The following is a 21,964-nucleotide window of genomic DNA, read 5'->3' as shown; positions in this document are numbered from 1 at the left end:
GTGGTAAAAGAAGCGTTATGTAGGGTAGTGATGGAGATAAAGTTTGGGACAGAGGGACAAAACGGATGAAAATGCAGTATAAATGGGCTTTTACTGCTAAAGAAATCGTGTTCTTAGACAAGGGGTAACATTGGTCCAATAAAGGTACGGTAGGGCTGAACAATTAATCTAAATTTGATATTGGAAGTAACTGGATGTGTATATTACTTTACATGTCAGTTTTCATTGGTGACTGGCTAAATAAACGTTTGTTTTGGCACTGACTTATTGCAAATTTGAGAAATACTGTTCTACTGGGTATGGGATTGGAGTGGAGTTGAGGAAATGCATTAAAAAATAAAACAAATCTCAATATTTTCTCAGGTGGTAGTACAGTGGTTTGAGAACCACTGTCTAGTAAATGATCAAATGCTACCAAGTTTAAGAGGAAATATCTGAAGCTGCATTGTCAACCATATTTTATTTACACATTTAACACTTTAATATGTAAGATTATTCCAAACACAGGATTGTGACCAGAAATTGCAATCAAATCAATACACCTTTTCCTCAAAAAGGAAATGTCAAAAATAAAGAAAAGAAATTCTGGTTTAATTCTCAACTCCTGTCCTTTTAACCAGTTTCACTTTGCACTAAACAGCAGCACTTAACAGATAACAGATACAGTGATGTCAGAGACTCTTGTAAAACACACCATTCTATCTTTCAGTGATTCAAAAGGCCCCCTTTTTTTGTCTTTCCAAGGAAGGCACTGTGTTACAATGGTTTAAGGACCAGGAGTGCTTTCCACTTCATTTGTACTCTTTGCAGGTCGCCACTGGTTACATTTTCCACTGATTATTAAAGTGACAGTTTCCTTGAATCGGTCCATAAACCATAATACAGCAAAACTTCACAACTGAGACTTTTCACTGATGTTATTAGTGAGTGTTTGTGTAGACTCCCCCACCTGTACCCTCAGTGTAAAGATATAGTTAAGGGAACTCTGCCAACAACTACACTCGCTGAAAAGTCCTCTGTGAGTATATAATGTATTCACAAGGAGATCGTCTTACTGGCCAGATATTGCAGTGTTTGTGTGAACTTGTAAATACATCTTGGCAAGGACCAAAAAAATTATAAACCACAGGAAGCGAGGATATTTTGTGACATTTTTGTGTCTTTTGACTTCATTTAAACATTGTCAGCTCATTCTATGCAGTTTCATGACAGTAAATCTTTTAAAAAAATGATTTACAGTCTGAAAACAAAAGTGTTAAAAGCTGCAGAAACAAGCTTGGAAAAAAACACCAGTTTTTTCCTCACAGACAGCATGAGGCCCAGAAGGATTCAAACCTCACTATTAATAACAATTAATAAAAATACATATGGCCCAGTATCACAGGATTAGCTTGGTACAGAAGCACTCGTCGTGACACACTGTGTTATTATCCACTCTAAAATTAATATGAACAAGCTCCAGGGTGCTTAAAGCAGCAAAACAGGAAATCTAAAAATCGACAAAGAGATCAACAAGAAGTAATTAAAGTTTAAAAACTAAATAAACAACATAAGCAGCCACAGTGGTAGACCCTCAGGGGGTGGGGCTAAAATGTGATTCTCGCTCCTCGACCCGTTTTTATAAACGCACACATTGATGAGCCAAATAAAAATCCTTACCTTTTCATGTATCTCCTGTGTCGACTGGGCGTCACAGAAGGCGACGGTGGCCAGATCTTTGAGGATGGGCATCTCCACAGTGCAGTCGCGCCCATCGAGCAGCGCCACCAGGGGGCGTGGGTGCATAGGCCCATTCATAATCTGGGGCCGGATACCTGCAGAGAGAGAGAGAGTTAATTATTTATGTCTGGCACACACACACACACACATACACACACACAGTCAAGTGAGCTGCAAAGAGATTGCAATAATGTAGAAAATGCTTTCCAGAGCAGGAAGTGTTTACCCAGACTGGAACTGTGTGTACTGCCTGTGTGATGGGCTAAATCAGTGGCACACACACACTTTTGTGCAGCATTCGAAATGAGGACCCTTATAGACATAATGCATTCCCTAGCCTGTTAACTCCTAGACCGTTACCGACTGTGATATCTAGAAAATTAAAAAATTGATGGGCTGGCGAACTGTCCAGGGCCCTATGTCAGCTGAGATTGGCACAGTACCCTCCACGCGACCCTCATGTGGAGGATAAAGCGATAGAAGTTTGATGGAAGGATACCGGAAAGCAGAGAATAGAGCTTTGCGCCCATGTACTACGGTAGCCCTCAGGATCAGGACTCCCGCTTCTCAGTACCATCATTCCTCAATGGCTGAATAACTGCCAGATATTGAAAGTGAACGTTATCTTGGGAACATTTTTTGACAATTCTACAGCCATAAATTCAAAATAAGTCCAGGCGGCCTGAATTTTATGACGGTCACAAGAGGGTTAAAGATGTGAGGAACAGCCAATTTGCCAAAATGTCATCACTCTGTATGGTTTATACAATTTCTGGTCCTCACAAAGCTACAAATACAAGAACCCACACACAGATTTGTGCAGCTATAAGGACATCCATTCATCTAGACAGCCTAAACTAAACACTATAACTACTGTAGTTAATGTCTAACCCTAACCCTTAACTGAACCACAACTCAAATTTTAGCCCTCAGTAGGACCAGGTTTTGGTCTTCATGAGGACTACTGGTCCTGACAAGGTTGGTGATTATGCCAGAAAACGTCCTAAAAAGGCAACAAATACAAGCACACACACACACATACCACAACGCCAGAGATATGACTACCCCTCTCTTTCACTGTTAGCCACACTGTTACCAGGCAACAGGTCCTTTTACCCCATGAGGTCATCACCTCCATTATCCTATCATTGTACAGAAGCTGGCACGTCTTAAATGTGTGCCCCTGTGTGTGTGTGTGTGTGTGTGAATGTGTAAGCACTCAACAGAACTTCTTTTCCAGCACTGAAAAGGATATAAAACAAAAACAAAAAAAAAACCCTGCAGCAGTTTTTATAAACTTAAAGCTGCAGTGGAGCAGGTTCACTAGAAACACAGTTGTGATTGGTGAGTTTTATCCACAGGTTGTGAAAAACACTGACATTTTGTGATCACAGCTGTGTTCTGAGCACTCTCGCTCTCTCATCACACACACGAGCACAGACAGATGCACGGCAGATGATCTGAGGCAATTTCTGCACCAGTGAAATCAGTCTATCAATTAATCTTTTTCTCTTTTTTTTATGTAGAGCTTTTCATGCAGATAAAATGAAACACAAGGTGCTTCACAGAAACACAGCACTGCATACACACAAAATTGGAATCATTTCTGGTTTCTTTGCACCATATAACAAAATAAATCATTTAAATTGAATCAAGACATTAGAGAAAATCATCATTTCCAGGTTTGATCCACACCAATCCACATTTTCTGACATTTTTCAGACCAAACAAGCACTTGATTAATCAAAAATTGATAGTTAGTTTGTTAGTTGCAGCCCTTGTAGTTAGTAGCACAGAACTAAAAAGGGAGGCGCACAAGTGTCTCAAATCACATCATCTACATGTTATTATTCAACTAAAAGCCGTATCTTAAACGATCATCTCCAACTTGGTCAACTGGAGAGCGGCATAATAGGTTGAGAGTGAGTTTGTGACTTTCCCTCATCTGTCGCCTTCGCCTTCTCAAGACATGATGTGATGATCCTTCAGGGAGGAAAAGTGGCAAAAAAATAAAAAGAAAACGCAGAGAAAAACGAGCGTCTTATCTGACTCGCTGACTGATTGTCAGACTCTCGCTGAGCACCAATTAACAATCAATGCGACATGTTCTCGTGTGATAAGAAACCAGTGGGACGCTGCTGCTGAAGGAGGAGGAGAGGAAGAAATCTGACAGTGCGGACTCACTAAAAAAAAAGAGGCAGAAGGAGAGGAGGGGTGGGGTCCATGCACCACCACCACCATCACCACTCTCGGGCTCCCTGCTGCCTGTTGTCATGGTGATTAGAGGATTTGGGCAGGATTATGAAATATTTTATTTAGTGGCATCTGCGCTGCTGGAGAGGACATCAAGCCTGGTTCACTCTCTCTGTCTCTCTCTAGAACTCCTTGAGTTTTTCGGGGGGAATAAAGGACGGATGTTTGTGAACGTCACAACTGCAGCATCATTTACACACAGCACTGTATAATACTGATTATTTCCATACTCAATGGATCTGTCGATTAATTGAGTACATGTTTTGTCTGTAAAATGTCCAAAAAATCATGAGAAATGTTGATTTGTGTGTCCCCAAACCAAAATGATTCAGTTTTAATGATTTCTTTGTCACACGGAGCAAAGAAAAATATAAAATAAGCAATAAAATGCAGCAATACTCAGAAAAAATAGAATATAAATAAAAAAGTATGCAAGAAAATTAAAACAAATATTATATACAATGTACACCTGTAAAAAAACTGGACTATTTCACAAATGTAACTGTGTTTCAGTGATTATTAATCCCTATTTTAAGAAGATATTTTCTTGTACTGGTTTAACAAAAAACGACCTGACCTCTTTAATCAATAATTTCACCTCAAACTTCTCACATTTCCATGTATATAAATCAGATTTTTGCAGCAGATGAATGTAATTCTGATTTGTTTTGGTTGCAGACCGCTGGCAATAATAACTAATCCCACGCAGTCTGAGACAAATTAATAATCTTTTCATCAGCGATTCATTTGCTGATTGTTTTTCTTTTTTTTCGTTCTCGATTAATCATTTAAATTAAAAAAATGTAACCTATTTAATAGATTTCCTTACAGAACATTTCCACCTCTGCTGCTTCACTTTTTGATCACACGTTCATGCTGATGTTTTATTTATTTCTTCATGTGCAATGCAGATATTTTTCCTTTTTTCTTCCTTCCTTTAAGTAAAACTATAATATACTGCATATAACTGCATTATTACTAAGCTTGTTCTGCAGTTATTTTTGTAGTGATTTTAGTTTATTCTTCTACAAACCAAGACATTTGAAGATTTAGGAAACACAATTTTATGGAACATAAGACATATTTATCGATACTAAAACAAATGTTAAGCTCAGTTTTATTGTGTCCCCTTAATCATTTTCCAGTGTTTTGTGTATTTATTTTATAAGCTGAAGAAAATTAATAACTGCGACGCCAGTCATTTTACAACGTTGTCTCACAAAATTATTTATATCGGCATTAATTATTGTGCAGTGATCCTTAAATAAAAGCAGTAAAAGCCTAGGACGCAAATCAAAAGGAGAAGAAAGCTAAGAAAAGGTTTAAAAGGAGAAGACGTGACCTCACAAGCTTATTTGTTGCTGTTTTTCAGAGTAAACAGTGACAAAACACAAATTATCTCCGCGGAGGGAGGAACATATTCTTTCTGTACGTGTGTGTGTGTGTGTGTGTGTGTCTGTGTGCGTGTGTGTGCGTGCATGTTTTCACGTGTCACGAGTGTCAGTGAGGCGGCTCTGGGGAGAAGAGAGCGTTCACCAAATGCACCTGTGACTCCGCGGCTCTCTCTGCACCTCCCAATCACACTCCTGCAGTGTTCATTATCACAGCTCAGACGGAGTGAGAAATAAAATACCTCTATCATACAGCAGCTACACACACACAGACAGACAGACAGACAGACAGAGGGATGAAAGGAGAGAAAAACAGCCACTTGGTCACTTTATAGAAATGAAAAGCAGCTGGTAGTGGTAGAGAAGAAAAAAAGAAAGAAAAAGAAGCAGCGTCACTTGTAGGAAGTGGGTCAAAATGCTGTTGATTAATTATTTCCTGGTGGCTAATGGCTTTTCTTCAGCCTAATAAGGCAGAACGTGGCTCTGCATCCAGCTCATGATGAATCCCCGGATAATTAATGCCTAATGAGGGTCCTAATGACTCGGATACCTGACCGGTGATTTAGAGGAGCGCTCTGCAGGAGGGTGTTTTGTTTTGACAGAAAGAAAGAAAGAAATCTTCTCTGAGTCACTCAGTCACAGAAAAAAAGTATATATATGTATATATATAGAATGACATTTGTGAATTAGGATAATAAATCTTTAGGTTTGGATCAGAAGTGCCCAAAGTGGGGCTCGTGGGCCAAAATTTGTCCACCAAAAGGTTTTGTATGGCCCGTAAAAAGTAGGTATTACTCGATTCCAAAATTAAAACAAGGTTTCTGATTTTTAAGCTTCTTAAATGTGAATATTTAGTAAGTGGACAAAACAAGACATTCGAGAACATTATCATAAGTTCTATTTGTGTAGGATGGAAGTGGTCGTTAAAAGTATTTCAGAACAAATGGAAAACATGTTTACTTCAGGTTATGATTGTTTAAAACAGAGTAATCTGATATGTAATGTAATGAAGGAATCTTGTTAAAAATACAGTTTTGTGGCTGAAACAAACAACGTGAAGTTGTTGTTTATCTATGCTTAATCTAATGTTTATTTAATTAAGGAATCTGAGATTCCAATCTATTACAATACAATACAATACAATACAATACAATAGGTGTTTACTTGTGACCCACAGCACACTGTGAAGTTAGATTATATATATATATAAAAAAGAAACTGTTTGAACATGCACAGTGTTCTCGCTATCTCTCTCCAGTAAATGAAAAGCTGCAGTTGACTTGAGTGACTGTGGAATTGGACTCTTGTCAAACATCCCTCCAGAGATCGTCTCTGTCACATTAAAGATAATGAGTTGAGGGGGTTCAGTCTCTGGTCTCTCAATGTCAAAAGTAAACTACATTACATTTTTCCCTCCTGATGACACAAGAAGAGCAAAATCTTTTAGCGTTTTGAGGTCAAAATAAAAGTATTTAAATGTCTATAATGCAGCAGAATTAAGGGGGAGAGAGGTCGACTTAGTTGAAGCTCAGACTAAAGAGGAATGTACAGAAATAAACTACATAAATGCAGACCGTGAGCTGCAGCCAAAACAAACACACTCAAAGATGAACAATAAGCATTTTACTGCACTGTGACTGGATCTAATAAGAAATGTTATGAGGTGTGGAGGATTTTTCTGCCGTACATTTAAAACTGATAACTTGATTAGTTTGTATGTTATTCTGTATACATACAGAATATAAAACCACTTGTCTTCTGTATAATTACATACATATGCAGGCGCCGCTCAGAAAACAAGAATATGCTTAAGAAATTGAAAATATAATATATCCTACACTCCTTTTTTATTGTACTTACAATATAACGCAGTAAAGATTTGTGGCTGCTTTTCCCCCCTACAGTCGACATAAATGTGTTAGGGTTAGCAAAGTATAAAGTCTATAAAAACTGTTTTATTAATTTTTCTTGCATGGAAAATCCCAAGGTAGCCAGTCACAGGCTACAACACAACTTTAATACATTATTAAAGGTCCTTGGGAGTTTCTGTGTTGTAAAGAAAATGTAGTGATTGTAAAATAAGAGGAATAATATCCAGCTTACATCTATGACTTGTTATTGTCACTACAGGCTTCTGTAAACTAAAAAGTTCATTACCATAGGGCACGGTGATTGATCCTTGCTGAATATTACAGAGACTCAGAATTAGACTGCGGCTGCGAGTGGCTGCAATAGGACGAGGTCATCTGAGCACGTCGAGCATGAGCCATAACAATCGCGGGTGACGGTAACCGCTATGCGTCTGTTGATTTGAGGATGATTTATGTATGAGAATCAAACACATTTATGTAATGAATACACGGGAAGTCAAATCAAATCTGGTTAAAAAGACATCCTGAAACAATCATATGCTAATTACGAAAATACACTCACTGGCTAGTTTATGGCTCCACTGTTGTTTATTGGTAATTTAAATATGAAATCGACCAGTCGCGCGGCAGCAACTCAGTGCATCTATATTCATTTCATTTCAGGCCCAGTTATTTACACATAAATTCTTGCAATTCTAACCCTAACCCTAGAACAAGGAAGCCAATATAATCATGTAAAACTGAAATGCTACGATAAAAAGTGTTTTATTTACAGTGTATATGTACAAATGAAAAAGGGCTATATCGACGACGACGGTGGCAGAAAAGCTCCAGCTGTCGTGTACGTTTCTGCAACGTTGTCAATCAAAAACTGTCTCCGCCTTTCAGACAGTTCCTCCAATCATCACGCAGAAGCCCAGCGTCTGCGCCCCGTCCACTGCTCCAATGACTCCCGGAGAAGCTGAGCTTACGCGGAAGTGATGTTTTTGCCGCATTTGTACTGCACTGCAGTGAAAAGAACCTATTCTGTGCCATCCCATAGAGAACAGTTGAAGCTGAGCTTCAGGTGGTTTTAATGAGGAGGCTGCTACGGGAATACGGAAATCACGTAAAGGTGTCGGTCATCCGTGATGAACAGCTGATTCTGAACAAACTACAGACACGTTCTAATCGCGTTCTAGCACACCTTTAGTATTGAAATGTGAAAACAACTCGGTACATATTTAACAACATTTTACAGGACTGTCTTAGCGCAATCGCCATTGTCAGATGTGGTTAAGACGACCTGCTGGAGTTCACACTGTGCATAAGAATGCAGAGGAAAATTGACTTTGAACGTGGTGTGGTTCTCCGTGTATTACTTGCTGCTGTGGGTATTTCAGAAACTGCTGATCTACTGGGATTTTCACACAAAACAATCTCCGGGGTTTTACAGAGAATGGGCCAAAAAAAGAGAAAATATCCAGTGAGCAGCACTTCTCTGGGAGAAAATGCCCTGTTGATGCCAGCATCCAAACGAGAATGCCCAGGTTTGAGATGATAGGAAAGCAACAGTAAGTCAAAAAAACACTCAATGACTGCACATAATGATGGAGTAGATGGAGTATAGCAGCAGAAAACCACTTCAGGTGCTAGTTTTGACACTTTATTAGGTGTCTTATGTCTATTAAAGCAGTCAGATGTTTAAAGAGGCAAAACATCTTCAAAGGGAGACAATTATCAGTGAAGCTAGTCTGGTTTTGCTCAGGGTTTTGTCTAAACTGGGTAACAGGGGCGTCCTCTTGCCAAAATGCCAATTTAGTGCAACCATTTTCCCATAGAAATATGAAATTGATGCCAGTAAACAATATTCACATTTGCTAGAAAATGCATAATTTTCTAGCAAAAATACCAAAATTGTGGTAAATAGGCAGTCATATGTCTTAAGCGACTTTGAATTCACATAAACTCCTGGTCCTGGAGGTGTGTTCTTTGCCACTTTAACATACACTTTCATCTTGAAAGTAAATACAAGAAAAAACAATAATTTCCCCCTTAGGAAGCCTTAGAATGCTGTATCAGTACTGGTGCAATACTGGTCAAAACTAGATCAGATATCAGAAAAAGAAAAAAAGAAAACCCAGTAAATATCTGTAAACTACAAATATGACAGAAATGTTACAGTAAACTCAGCCAATACGCTGTAAAGAGAGACACAAAAGTCTGCCACACAGTGGGAGCATTATGATTTGTAAATGGCTGATATAGCTTGCTAGAAAAGATTGCTATACTTAAGTGAATTAAATGTTGAGACACAAAAAGGTGGTAGTGAGCCATCCCTCATTTTGTTCCCATAACCCTCACGTGAAATGCTATTCCTTCAAAGAACCCAAAATCCATTGGGCATTTTTTAGATGCTTGTTGTCATGATTGTCCAATCAGGAGGACAGTTGAGCTTGTGTCCTTCATTATCACAGTGAAATAACATCGCAGTCTTATTTTTCTGATGGTCAAAAAGCCATTCTCAAACTTGCGGCCAATCAATCAATTTCATATGGCCCAACTTCTATCTATAGATTCATTTTGAGTACATGTGTTATATTGTGAAGTACAGCATATATTCCATATCAAAGCAAACACTTATATATCATCTCAAATGTACTATGATGGCATATTTTGATATCATTTTGAGGCCACCCCTACTAACCACAGTTTGATTATTTTTCACTTGACCGGCCCCTTCCTAAGCAGACTTGAAGCTCCCATGTGGCCTCCATGTCATTTGAGTTTTAGGCCCCTGATTTAAGATCAAGCTGCGCTCAAATCGATCTGTTCTGGACTTTTCAATAATCAGTTCAGATGGCCTGATGCTCTTCTAGGCTGTAAGTTTTAAACTGAAATGAATCCAAGTTTGAATTTTGTCCCCCAAGTTCCAACGGATATCTGAATTTCAGATAAAAACTGACACATATGGATTTTACATGTGGGCAAGAGACCTCATTAAGCTTGCTTTTCATATAACTTGTGTTTTTCTACTTTCCCTCTCTCAATCTCTCTCTCCACCCCTCTTTTCTTTCTTGGGTCGACACCAGCTCGGTGGGTTTGACAGCAGCTGACCAGCAGCTCCACCTCGCCCTGGCAGCCCAGCGTGGAACCTGGACTCCAGGAAACACAATCAAAGCCAGAACTCCTCCCATGTCCAAACACCCAACACTGAGTCCCACCCAACACAAAACTCACTCACTGAGCAGGACACACACACACACAAAAATTACGCTTACACATACACTTCTGTGAGCAGTGGAAACAACACGACTAAAGATGGTTTACATTAAGTGGTAGGATATCTTGGCTAGATAAAAATGCAAATCGCATGCGCCAATTTCCTGTTATTGTACCCAAAGTATTTATCATAGCACAACAGCCAGCATTGTCTCAAGGCCAGCGGGTAATAAAGAAACAAAGCCTACAGCTTTGACTAACTAAATCTAAACCGTGTTCGATGTGACAGCGGTCTAATTCAGTGGAGGTTGTGTATTGTTACATCCCTCAAGGGAAGCTTGAACGCACTGAGGTTGATATCATCCTCTTTCACCAGTGCTAATCACAAACTGGATGATTCTCCAGGCAGCATGAAAACTTTTGGCAGAGCTGGCAAGAACGTACGCTCGACCACAAATGGATTGCAGATGTTCCAAGCTAAAAAAGCCTTTTTGGATTCTGACAACAGAAATAGAAGTATTTTTTTTTTTAATACTGAAAAAAAAAAAGAAAAAATACAGAGGGCTCGTAAAAAATATGTCTCTCCTTGGTGAATAAAATGTGGTGTCTAATTCTCTTTCTTGAAAGGGGGGCTGATCTTTGGAAAAGCAGCTCTGAAAGCTCTGCTGCCAGATGCTGTGAGTCAGAACTTTCAGAGGGAGAAGGATCATTTCCTAAGTGGAGTGCAAACAATCAATGAAAGAAAATAAACCCTTGCTTAAACCTTTACTCCCCTCCTTTGGGGGTTGGTAACCAGTGTTCAAATTGGTGTTTAATAAAATTGCACAAAGTCAGTTCAGTCTCAGGCTCCATTTTCTGACAGATCGTGGGCTCCGATTCAGCCTCAGCTGGGTTTTTTTTTTTAAAAGATGATTTGATTTCTTACTTTAATGTGCCCCCCCCTCAGGTTTACTTGCTGCCTGTTTGTGGCGCAGTCACACACACTTTAGCCAATAAATCCACTAAAAAAGGACAATTAACACCATTCCCAATACCAGTCCTAAGGGGGGTTTTACCAATTCTACCTGAAACAAAACAAGTCGGAAAAAGATGAAAATAATAACAACACAAGCTCAGTGAGAACGTTACAGTGGTTACTATTTCACATTTTTTACTTCAGTTCTTTCTTCAGAGTCAACAGCGAGGGAACTAGGGGTGGAAATCAATACTATACACGATACATGGTCCATGATACCAATAATATCACGATACAACGATTCTGTGATAATCAATATATTGCAAGACAATCTTATAGTGATACATCACGATATCTGTGAAAGAAACAAAACGTCCGTGATGGAAAACAAAGTGCAGGATTTCTTGGTTTATTCAGAACATAGAGAATAGAGAAGCATCTCTCAACTCCCTGTAAACTCCCTCTTCTTCCCCTCATTCATTTTGAGCAGCGCCACCACGAGGACACATGAAGTAACAACGTCCGGCAAGTGAAACTTGTAGGGGTTGTTTAAAATATCGATATTCGCCCTCACGTATCGATTGAGAAGGGACAACAATATATCACCAAATCGATATTTTGACCCAACCCTAATAAAATGAAAGATGAAGTAAAAAATACTGAGCACTGTTCCAAGATTTAAAACCAAACTTTGCCACAAACATTCATGGCTAACGGCTAAGCTGAATGTGGTTCTTAGTGCTGCACCGGAAACTGCTGCCAAAAATGAAGCAAACGAAGAAAAAGGGGCCGATTAAGACCCATGTGCATTGAAGAGACATTTGACCCCAGAGTGAATGCCGATTAAACACATTCCCACTGGTCAAGAACCTGTCTAAACTCGAGATTAAACTGTTTTTTTTTTACCAGTGCCAACGGGGGTATTTGAGAGGTAAATGGTCCACTTTGGGACTGCAGCACGATATTGACTTACCCGTGCTATTGTGGTTTCCTGAATAATTTCCCTGTGCACTCTGCAATCTCAGATCTCTATCAATAGCATTCCGAGACAGTTAAGTATCCTCACCTACAAAGGGCTGACACATTTTTAGAGACTCCATTATGTCCTGATGTCATTTTCTACTCGCTAAATTACATGTGGGTGTTTCTAGTAAATCCTTGCCAGGCACTAGCTCATTCTTCACGCTCTCCTCTGGCCTTTTCTTTCCCATCCTTTTCCCCTTGCGCTGTGTGTGTGTGGAAGGTGATGAAATGCTCCTAAATTACTCAGACTGGTGTGATACATGCAACGGTCGCTCCCACACCGGTCACCGCATCAGCGGAACAATAAAACTGGGAAAACAAAAGGAAGTGAGGAAGATTTTTCCATGGCACGCTGATTTCAGGGCCACAGCGGCGGTCAGCGAGTTCACAGAAAACTACTCCACAGTTGACACTCAGCCAAAATCGGGCTCAACGGGCTTAAGACCAACAGCTGGTTCTGGTTACCTAGCAACTCCCTAGCTGGGGGGGGGCTTCAGTGATGGGATAGTCCAAGAGGAAGGGGGGCGGAGGCTGAGACGATACCCCAGCAGGCTTTCTTTGTGGCAAGTGCAGCAATGGGAAAGGAAAAGCTTGATTTCATGAAATGTTGCCCCCACCAGGAAATGTGCAGGCCACCCATCCAACCTGGCAACCCATCCGTAGTGTGTGTGGCATGAACACACACACAGCACTGGTGATTCTCTGTGGCATCTCACGGGGAGACCCTCTGGAATCCAACACGGTTCATTACTGAGAGAGCAGCATTTATGATCAGTGACAGTCACAGATTTGTCTCATAACGTGTTCACAGCTCTCGATGCCAACAAACTCCACTTCTGTGTGGTTCTGACACATCATTTACAGCACTGTGTGCTTCAGACAGATGCTACTAACTCATCAAAGAACATCTACACATGCCTTTGACCTCATCTTAATATATTTACCTCGTTATCTCATCATTAGCTGCCTTTTCTGCCTGGAAACTGACGTTTCTTTCCCCCCACACCAAAGTCCATTCAGAAAATCAGTGATTTTACACAACAGCACACATGGGTCGTTGATCCACTGCGACCTCCACTAGTGAGTTAAAATGTGTTATTTTGTGACTTCTATGTTTGAAATCTTTAATACAGATTAATCTAAGTGACAAACTTACCAAACAAGGCAGCAGCAGACCAGCAGCTCCAATGTTCCTGTGAGCTAGAAATGCTGATTTTCTTAATGGACTTTTGGTGCTGGAGAGTTAGCCACTTAGGTTTCCAGTTAGAAAAGGCAGTGTTATGGTGAGATAATGTGACAAACGTATATATATATATATGTATATGTCTATATACATATATATACATATACATATATATATGTATATGTATATATACATATATGTATATATACATATATGTACATATATGTATATATAGATACACATATATATGTATATATATATATACATACATATACACATATACATATATGTTATAAGAGGTGATGTTTTCGAGCTGGCTGACTTTAATAAACCTGAAGTTTCTATCACTTGGTAGGGCATGTATGTCCACCCGCATGCTATTTAATAAAACAGCAATGCGGTTACACAGTGTGGGTACACATCAACAAGAATTGGGCATCTGTATTCTGAGGAGTTTCTGCTTTCTTGAGTGTGTTTACGATTCCTTGGCATCGGTAGAAAAGAGGGGAGGTGTAATCCTTTTTTTTTTTTCTTGCCTCCTCCAGGCTCCCGCACCAGACCCTATCAGCACCCGGCTGCACTGCCGCCACCCCAGCCTGTCTCTTGTTCCACTATGTGGACACACAAAGACCTTGTTTGTCCTCCCCCTGCCTGCCCTCCTTCAAACTTATCACCACCCAAACACCCAGCCAAGAGGGGCGAGTGTGCGGGGAGATAGACAGGATGAGAGGAAGTGGAATCTACATGTGAAAATGTACGACAAGCAGCGCGGAGACGAGCAGAGGACGCCGCCGCGAAGATTACTGCGGTGACAACGCAGCGTGTGGGAGAGAGAAGACGGGTGTCCATCCGTCACTATCTCGCCCTTTAAAAGTTGTCCTTTGTGCTTCACTAGCGAGGCCTAAAAACAAGCGGGGTCCTGAGACAAAAGCAGCTGTCAGAGCAAATGAACGCTCCAGCTTTTCTTGGCATGCGCACACACACAAAAGTGAGACTGTGCAGGTCAGGATCATGCAGTAGAAGTTGTGTTTACCGCTGCATGAACACTCATCACACTTCGTTTACAGTAAACAAGGCATCTTTGCGCTCTTCCAACATTTGTCTACAGGAAATTATGTTCCCACACAATTTAGCTGGATTAACATTTTTAGTGAGGAACGCTCGTTTTTAAACAAATTCCCGTCATTATTTACATGTCTAGTGGCAAGGGAGCATATCAACATAATGGGGTTTGAGTTCCTTGTGGTGCTTCTAAAGGAAATGAGGGGTGATGAGAGGCATTTGCTGGTTATGGATATGGTTGGGTTTCGGCACAGGGAAGTAAACTGTGGTTAGGTTTGGGCACAAAAGCATCTGGCTCATGGTTTTTTTTCCCCTCTCATAGCTCCAAAAGCCTCGCAATTTATAAAACTCACAGCCTCAAAGGTTAAAACACATGAGATGACATCATCAGATGTGTTAAAAATGCACAGCGCTGCAGGGTTTTAACACACCCTGTCTATAAAACACAATTAACGCAAAGTTTCATGTCAACCTGGTGTTGACTTACATCAACACCTCCACCTTCCAGTGAGAATGTTTGCCTCACATACTCCCCTGATTATTGAAAGTAAAAATGGGAAGAAAGGCTTTAATTGATGTGTTTCTACTGTTGGAAAGAAGAATGTGTGCATTACATTACATTCATTCTCAAACATAATGCTTTATGGTGCTATTTCTGCAGGATATAAGTAATATAAAAGTATTTCGTGTTCTTCACATATTGAAGGACAGGGCTGAACGATTAGGGTAATATATCAAATTGCAATTTTGTTACATACATATATATATATATTTGCAATATAATCTTTTAAGTCAAAACAAAATGGAGTATTACCACATAAAAATGTTCACTACTGTGCTACTAATGCAGGGTTTCCCAATCCTGGTCCCGGGAATCAACACCTGATTCACACCTGATTCTAATGAACCAGATTTTGATGACGAGCTGAATATTAGAATCAGGTGTGCAAAAACATGTGAAACATGCGGAGGATTCTCATTGAGTAAGCCCTGCTTTATAGCATTAGATGAGATGAGCATATTATAAGATACGGCCTGCCTATAACATCAGTGTATTGTATTTTCTTTTTTAATTTGCAGCCTGTGGGATTTACTAATTGCGTCGTTTTAAATTGAGATGTGAAAATTATTAATTGCTCAGACCTTGAGGACGGACACGTACAAGCACTTTGCCTCTGTCTGGGCCTTACGTTCAGTAACCGCTGCTGTGTGGAATTTGAGGGTTGTTTTTTTTTTTTTCGATGATGTCTGTGTGACTGAAGGACAGCAACTACTATTACTACTATTACTATTACTACTACTACTACTAACCAAACACTAACATAAAGAGAAATTAACTATAAGGTTAAAAATGGCCACTGTGAAACCAAACACTGTTCACACTCACACAAGATTGACCGTTAACACAAGTCGTACGTCCACTCGCCTGTGACATTTGACCCTTCGACTGACAACCATCTAATCTCACCTTCCTCTTGCTGCTGTGCAGAGCAGACACACACACACAGACACACACACACACACACACAGTTTCATGACACACTCCATTGCAAAAACATAAGCGGCTCATTACCCTTAAAGCCAAATTTAAACCCCTCCCAGCCCCAACCCCTCATAACCTCTCCTTAACACACACACACACACAGCAGCTTTTATTATTACCCTTAATGAATACAAGCACACAACACACACACACACACACACACTCGGTATGTAGTAAACGATGTGAAACATGCTCCTTGCCTGGGAAATGTTGTCTCCACATTCTTCAATTTAAGGGCTGCACATGGCAGAGGAAATGTAGAGAGAGAGAGAGGGAGAGGGACACACGCAGGAGAAGAAAAAAAAAAAGGAAAGTGGGCGTCGTTGGGGGCAGGGGGCAGGGGTGGGGGATTCTCACACAGTGTGCCCCGGGGTTATCCTCTTGTTTCCTCTCTACCTCCTCCTCCTCCAGTTGCCCACCCTCCCTCTCTTATCTTCCTCCGCTGTCTTCTCTCGCTCGCTTCCAAGTCCGTCCTCCTCGTTCGTCACCTCACTCCCAGCAGCTCCATTTCTCCCTTCTCCAAAACCAAAACGACTGGTACACTTGAGAGGAGGGTTAAGAAGGACAAAAATAAATAAATAATAATAATAAAAAAAAAAAATGCTCGGCACAGGAGAGCCGAGGCTGAGGGGAGAGTATGTGGGAGTGGGAACTGAGACCGTAACCCGCCTGAGTGATTCAAGCCGTAACTCCTTTAATCTGAAAAAAAAAAGGAGCAAGAGACTGGAAAAAACCCCAAAAAGGACCGGGGATCTCTCTACGTCTTCAGCCAGCAATCAGGACTTGTCCACGCTCTCGTCTGTGTCTCTGCCTCTTCAGCTCACTTGTATCTTTTTCTCCTCTGCCTCCTCTTCACTGCTCCGTCACCCTCTTCTCCTCCTCCTCCTCTTCTCCCTTCACGGCAGGTTTGGGCTATTCATTTAGACGTCAGGCTCACTCTGTTAGCCTTTTGTTGCAAGTCACAGAAAGACACACAGTGAGAGGGAGCGGGAGAGAGACGGAGAGGGAGAGAGAGAGAGAGAGAGTGTGGAAGGGGAGGGGGGATAAAATGGAAAAGATGAAAAAAAAAAAGAAGAAAAAAGACTGAGAAAACAAGCCGGTTCCACAGCTATGCAGGAGGAAATAAAAGAGGGAGGTGAATAAAAGGGACGAAAGAGAAAGAGAAAGAGAATAATAAAGAAAAAAAAGAAAAGAAAATTCCTCGAGGAGCACCGTTCACAGCGAGAGGTGCAGCAGCGCTCCTGGCACACGCACGACTCCCTCTTCCATTCTCGCCTTCGCTCAACATATTTTCCTTTGCTCGCTTTATTACCCCCCACCCCTTCTCCCTCCCTCCCTCCTCCCTCCCTCCCTCCCTCCTCCTCCTCTTCCTCCACTCACTCCCTCCATCCCTCCATGTCTTTCAGTTTTATATGTCGCGTTCCGGCCTTCACGGCCCTTTAAGAGCACACACACACGCTCATCTCACAAAGGACATTTCTCACATATAGGTACGTGTATTAACAGTAAAAGTAAAGATATAAAAGTTAGAGGTGACATCGTTAATACTGTTTTGTCTTTGCGTGTGTATGTGTGTGTGTGTGTGTTACTTACATCTACAAAGTCCCATCCTTTGCAAAACACACAAATATTTAATCATCTAAAGGTCCACTGTGTCACATTTAGAAGGATTTACTGGCAGAAGTTAAATACACTATACGTGTGTGTAATTGTTATAAAAAAACACGATTAGGGATTAGATTTATGGGGTGGCGTCATATACTTTCACTTTATATGTGAGAAGAATACTTGTTACACAGTTGGAGAATTATGTCTTTGGAATAGCCTGAAATGGCACAAGTGTGTTTCAAAGGTCTAAAATGACTGTATCGGACTTAGATCGGTATCGGCAGATACTCGAGTTTCAGTTATCGGTGTCGGACACGAAAAAGTGGTATCGCGCCGTCCCTAAATTTGACCACATATGTAATATTAATATTAATGGCCACCACTGCTTTGAATCGCTATGTTTAATTCTGCTTTGGGGGGAGAACGTCGCTGCATGGAAGCTGACTATATAAATTAAGCTTCCTTATTTGGTATCTGAGGGTCACCGTGGTTACAATTTGCACTCTCGCCACATTAATTCATACCCACTGGATCTGCGAGTACGAAAAATACTAGAATAACTCCGGTAAAGGGGTTTTTGATTAATCTGAGTGTATAAGTATATTATACACACATAATTGCACACATAAAAATATAAAAATCAAACATTTAAAGACAGTACAGTAGAATGTAAGAGTGGTATAAGTCCAATTGGAATCTTTTTGTTATTAAACAACTGTGCAGGCTCACACTGCTTTCACATGACTGATGTTAAATGGTTCCCAGACCAGTTGTTGTGATTGATTTATTCATTTATTCTGCTTTCTTCCTTTCTTTTGTTGCTTTGATAACTCAAGAGTTATGGCTACAATATATTAAAGAAGACAATGAAACTGGTTGTGGGCAGACACACAAATTAGATTCATACACTTGCTGATTATATTCCGCTGTACGAGCATCTGTTAACGTGCCAGCTAATGAGTACAGTTCAGACACATCTGAACCCTGCAAACAAAAAAACCCAAACACATGCAGTGTTTTAAAGTAGGTTTTAATTGTGTGTTTTATGCACCACATGTAGTGAGTCCTGAGTTTAAACTGCTCCATTGAGGAGGTTTGGTTACAGCGCGTAACCAGAGTCCACTAACCAGACCTGGAGTAAAAAAAAAAAAAGCCCCATTCATGAAAAGAAGGCGCCTACTGTATAATTTGACCTCTAAAATTCACCATCCCATCTGCCTCCTGTGATCTACACGGTGCGCTGATGCCAAATGATTAAAGCACAAATGAGATTCTGGGGGGGAGAAAAAAAGATTGAGAGAAGAGGGGAGGCTAAAAAAAAAACGAGGGAGAATGAGACATGGCACAGCTGCAGGTGGACAACAGATGTTGAGGGTTTTTTGTTTTTTTTGTGGGGGCGATATGAGTTCTTTTTAGGATTTTCTTTTCTGTGCATCGCACCATCACTCTCCTCCTCCACCTCTCTCTTTCTCTGTGATTTAAGTCAAATAACCTGGTTAGAGAGAAAGAAAAAGGAGGTGAAGACGAGGAAGAAAAACAGCGGCGGCGTTGGTTGAATAATTGATTTTAATTACAGACCGTAGCCGAATTCTGGTTTGATCAAACGGCAAAAAACATGTCAATTTTTCAATATTGTACTTTAACACATGTGGAAAAGTATGTTTATTATTTCTTAATATCTTCTTAATACCTTTACTGTCTTTGCTGCTGTGACAATGAAAATGTCCCCACTGCAGGACTAATAAAGGACTATCTTATCACGTCTCATCTCCTTTTATCTTATCACCATCACATCACATCATACCTTCCATATACAGTAAACACCTCCGTTATAGACCGAGTGGGAACAGGCATCTGTGAACACGACTGACATGCCCACAGAGAAATGTATACGTTCCCTGGGTGTAAATGAAATTCATCAGCACCTCCACAAATATCTACTCCCTTAAATCCCACACACACACACAGGTTTGTGGCTTTTAACACTCTGCATTGACTTTCCTTCACTTGTTCATCTAGACGGCCTGAACAAAGCATCATCCCTAACTTTAACCACAACCAGTTCATGCCCATAACCTAACCACAATTCAATATATCAGCTCTAAACTTAACCATTTCCCCAGAAATGAGGATCTGCCTCATTGGGACCAGGTTTTGGTCTCCATGAGGGACGACTGGTCCCGACAAGGTCGCTGTTTATGCTGGAAACACATAAACTTGTATTTATATCTTAGTTAGAACACATATTAGACATAATACATTCCCTATTAGAGCTGAACGATTTTGAATAAACATCTAATTGTGGTATCAGATCTGAATTTTTACATCTTTATTCTTATTTTCTTCTTTTCTAAAATGATTACTGTGTGATATTTGTGCAGATCTGTGACAAACAAATCAAGACAATAATTACTCTAAAATTGTAGTTTTGAAAATGACATTAGGCTGTATTGGGATTTCAATAAAATTTCGATTCATTCTACCCTAACCCTAAACCCAATTCTAACCCTAACACCAGGTTTTAACCCCAAAAAAAGCACTTGAAAGTTGAGGTGCCCAAATAAAACGCCCCCACAAAGATAGGTTTGTACGACACACACAAACACACACAGTCAATTATTCTCTATGATTTCAGGCGACATTAAATAACTACCTATCTAATTGTAACCCACACCCCTGACCTTTAACCTAACCACACCCTAAACACCTCCACCTTGAACTGCAATGATTTTCTGTACGAGTTACAAGTTCCCATAATCTGACTGAACAGTTTAAAGTCCCCGCAACAGGAGAAACACCGAGACCACACATCCACACATCTATGACATATACAGAGAATGTAGTCAGCTCCTCTTTAACACCTGTGAAGATTTCATTTTCTCTAAATGAATAATTCAGGGTGACTCCCCTTTTGGCACAAAGGAGAGGAGAGAACTTTCTGATGAGGAAAATAGGAGCCTTTTTTTCCCCCTCTTTTGAGCCACAAATATTTGAGCGTGTGACCTCCTCTGTCCTTCCCTCGCCTCTGCTCCAACAACCAGCAGTTAATCACTTCAAGTCTCCCAGAAAGGATGCAGCAAACGGGCCAGAAAGAGCTTTTTTTTTTTTTGTCTCACAGGGTAAACTTTGCCTTTCAAGGTCCAGCTTCTCTAAACAGCACCACACCAGTATTATTCACTATGGGTTATATACACAACAATGGAAGGTGGAAACAAAATTTTCCATGGAACTTTCAATGGGAATTAATAAGAATTACCTCATAATATCATGAAAACAATATCATACTTGACATTTTGTAATATCTGGGCTCCCTAGAGTGCTATGTGCCTGTAATGGAGGAATAGCATTCATATTTAAACACTCCATTTTAAAATTCCATGGTAAGTTTCAAATTTTTTACATTTTGCAACCCTTCACTAGAGATGTATCAATAATGCTATCAATACTTTTTAAATTTAATTTGGAGATGAGGACAAAGAGTGTGCTTCTTAACTCACCACCAGGGGGCAGGCTTTTCTGTAGGGGTGAGAATCGACAGAGACACCACGATACAATCACGATATTATCCTAGTATTGCGATATACTGATATAGTCCACTAGAGAACCATCTAGTGGACTGAGACGTCAATTCTATTTTTTTTAATGCTCATCCACAAAAAAGTTTAATGTTTATTTTACAACATCAGTGAATCGATACTTGGTGTCTCAAAAGTAATATAATATGGCCACGTAAAATATCGCGATATTTCACTGTATCGATTCCCCCCGACACGCCTACTTTACTGTTTAAAGTAATGGACTCAGCTTTGATAATGTAGTCAAACACGCTGTGCTGTCTCATGTTTATATAGACTATTATGGAGCATTAGAATCTAAGTGTTACCTGTTCACTTGAAACTACATTTTTACACATGAAACAAACCCTCCAGTGCTGGTCCATCGTGATGGATGGAGGAAACAACACAGAGCAACATCACAATTAATTACCTGACATTGGCAGTTTCATCATCATTAGGGGGGCGACTGAAGAGCGGGAAAAAAAAAACATCAAACAGACCACTGAGCAACCACTATGGTCTGTATTTATATAGCCTTGATGACTACTCAAAGCTGCCTTACACTACAGTTTTGCCATTCACTCATTCACTCACACAT

At 40.3% G+C, this 21,964-nt stretch overlaps 1 protein-coding gene across 6 annotated transcripts in view; it reads right to left on the bottom strand.

The window, feature by feature from the left end:
• Window positions 1–21,964, bottom strand: part of ctbp2a (C-terminal binding protein 2a) — a 75,227-nt gene that overhangs the window by 9,525 nt on the left and 43,738 nt on the right. For 5 of the 6 annotated variants that reach the window (XM_044045545.1, XM_044045546.1, XM_044045544.1 and 2 more), the window contains one exon: window positions 1,660–1,814. In XM_044045545.1, the coding sequence (XP_043901480.1) occupies window positions 1,660–1,814 (155 nt within the window). Of the gene's footprint in view, window positions 1–1,659; window positions 1,815–16,401; window positions 16,502–21,964 lie in introns of those variants that run through there. The other variant, XM_044045547.1, reaches the window with a different exon arrangement.

Source organism: Solea senegalensis, linkage group LG15 (assembly GCF_019176455.1).
Source record: "Solea senegalensis isolate Sse05_10M linkage group LG15, IFAPA_SoseM_1, whole genome shotgun sequence".
Classification (NCBI taxonomy): Eukaryota; Metazoa; Chordata; class Actinopteri; order Pleuronectiformes; family Soleidae; genus Solea; species Solea senegalensis.
The sequence above is the reverse complement of the archived record's forward strand: the minus strand, read 5'-3'. Positions and strand labels throughout refer to the sequence as shown.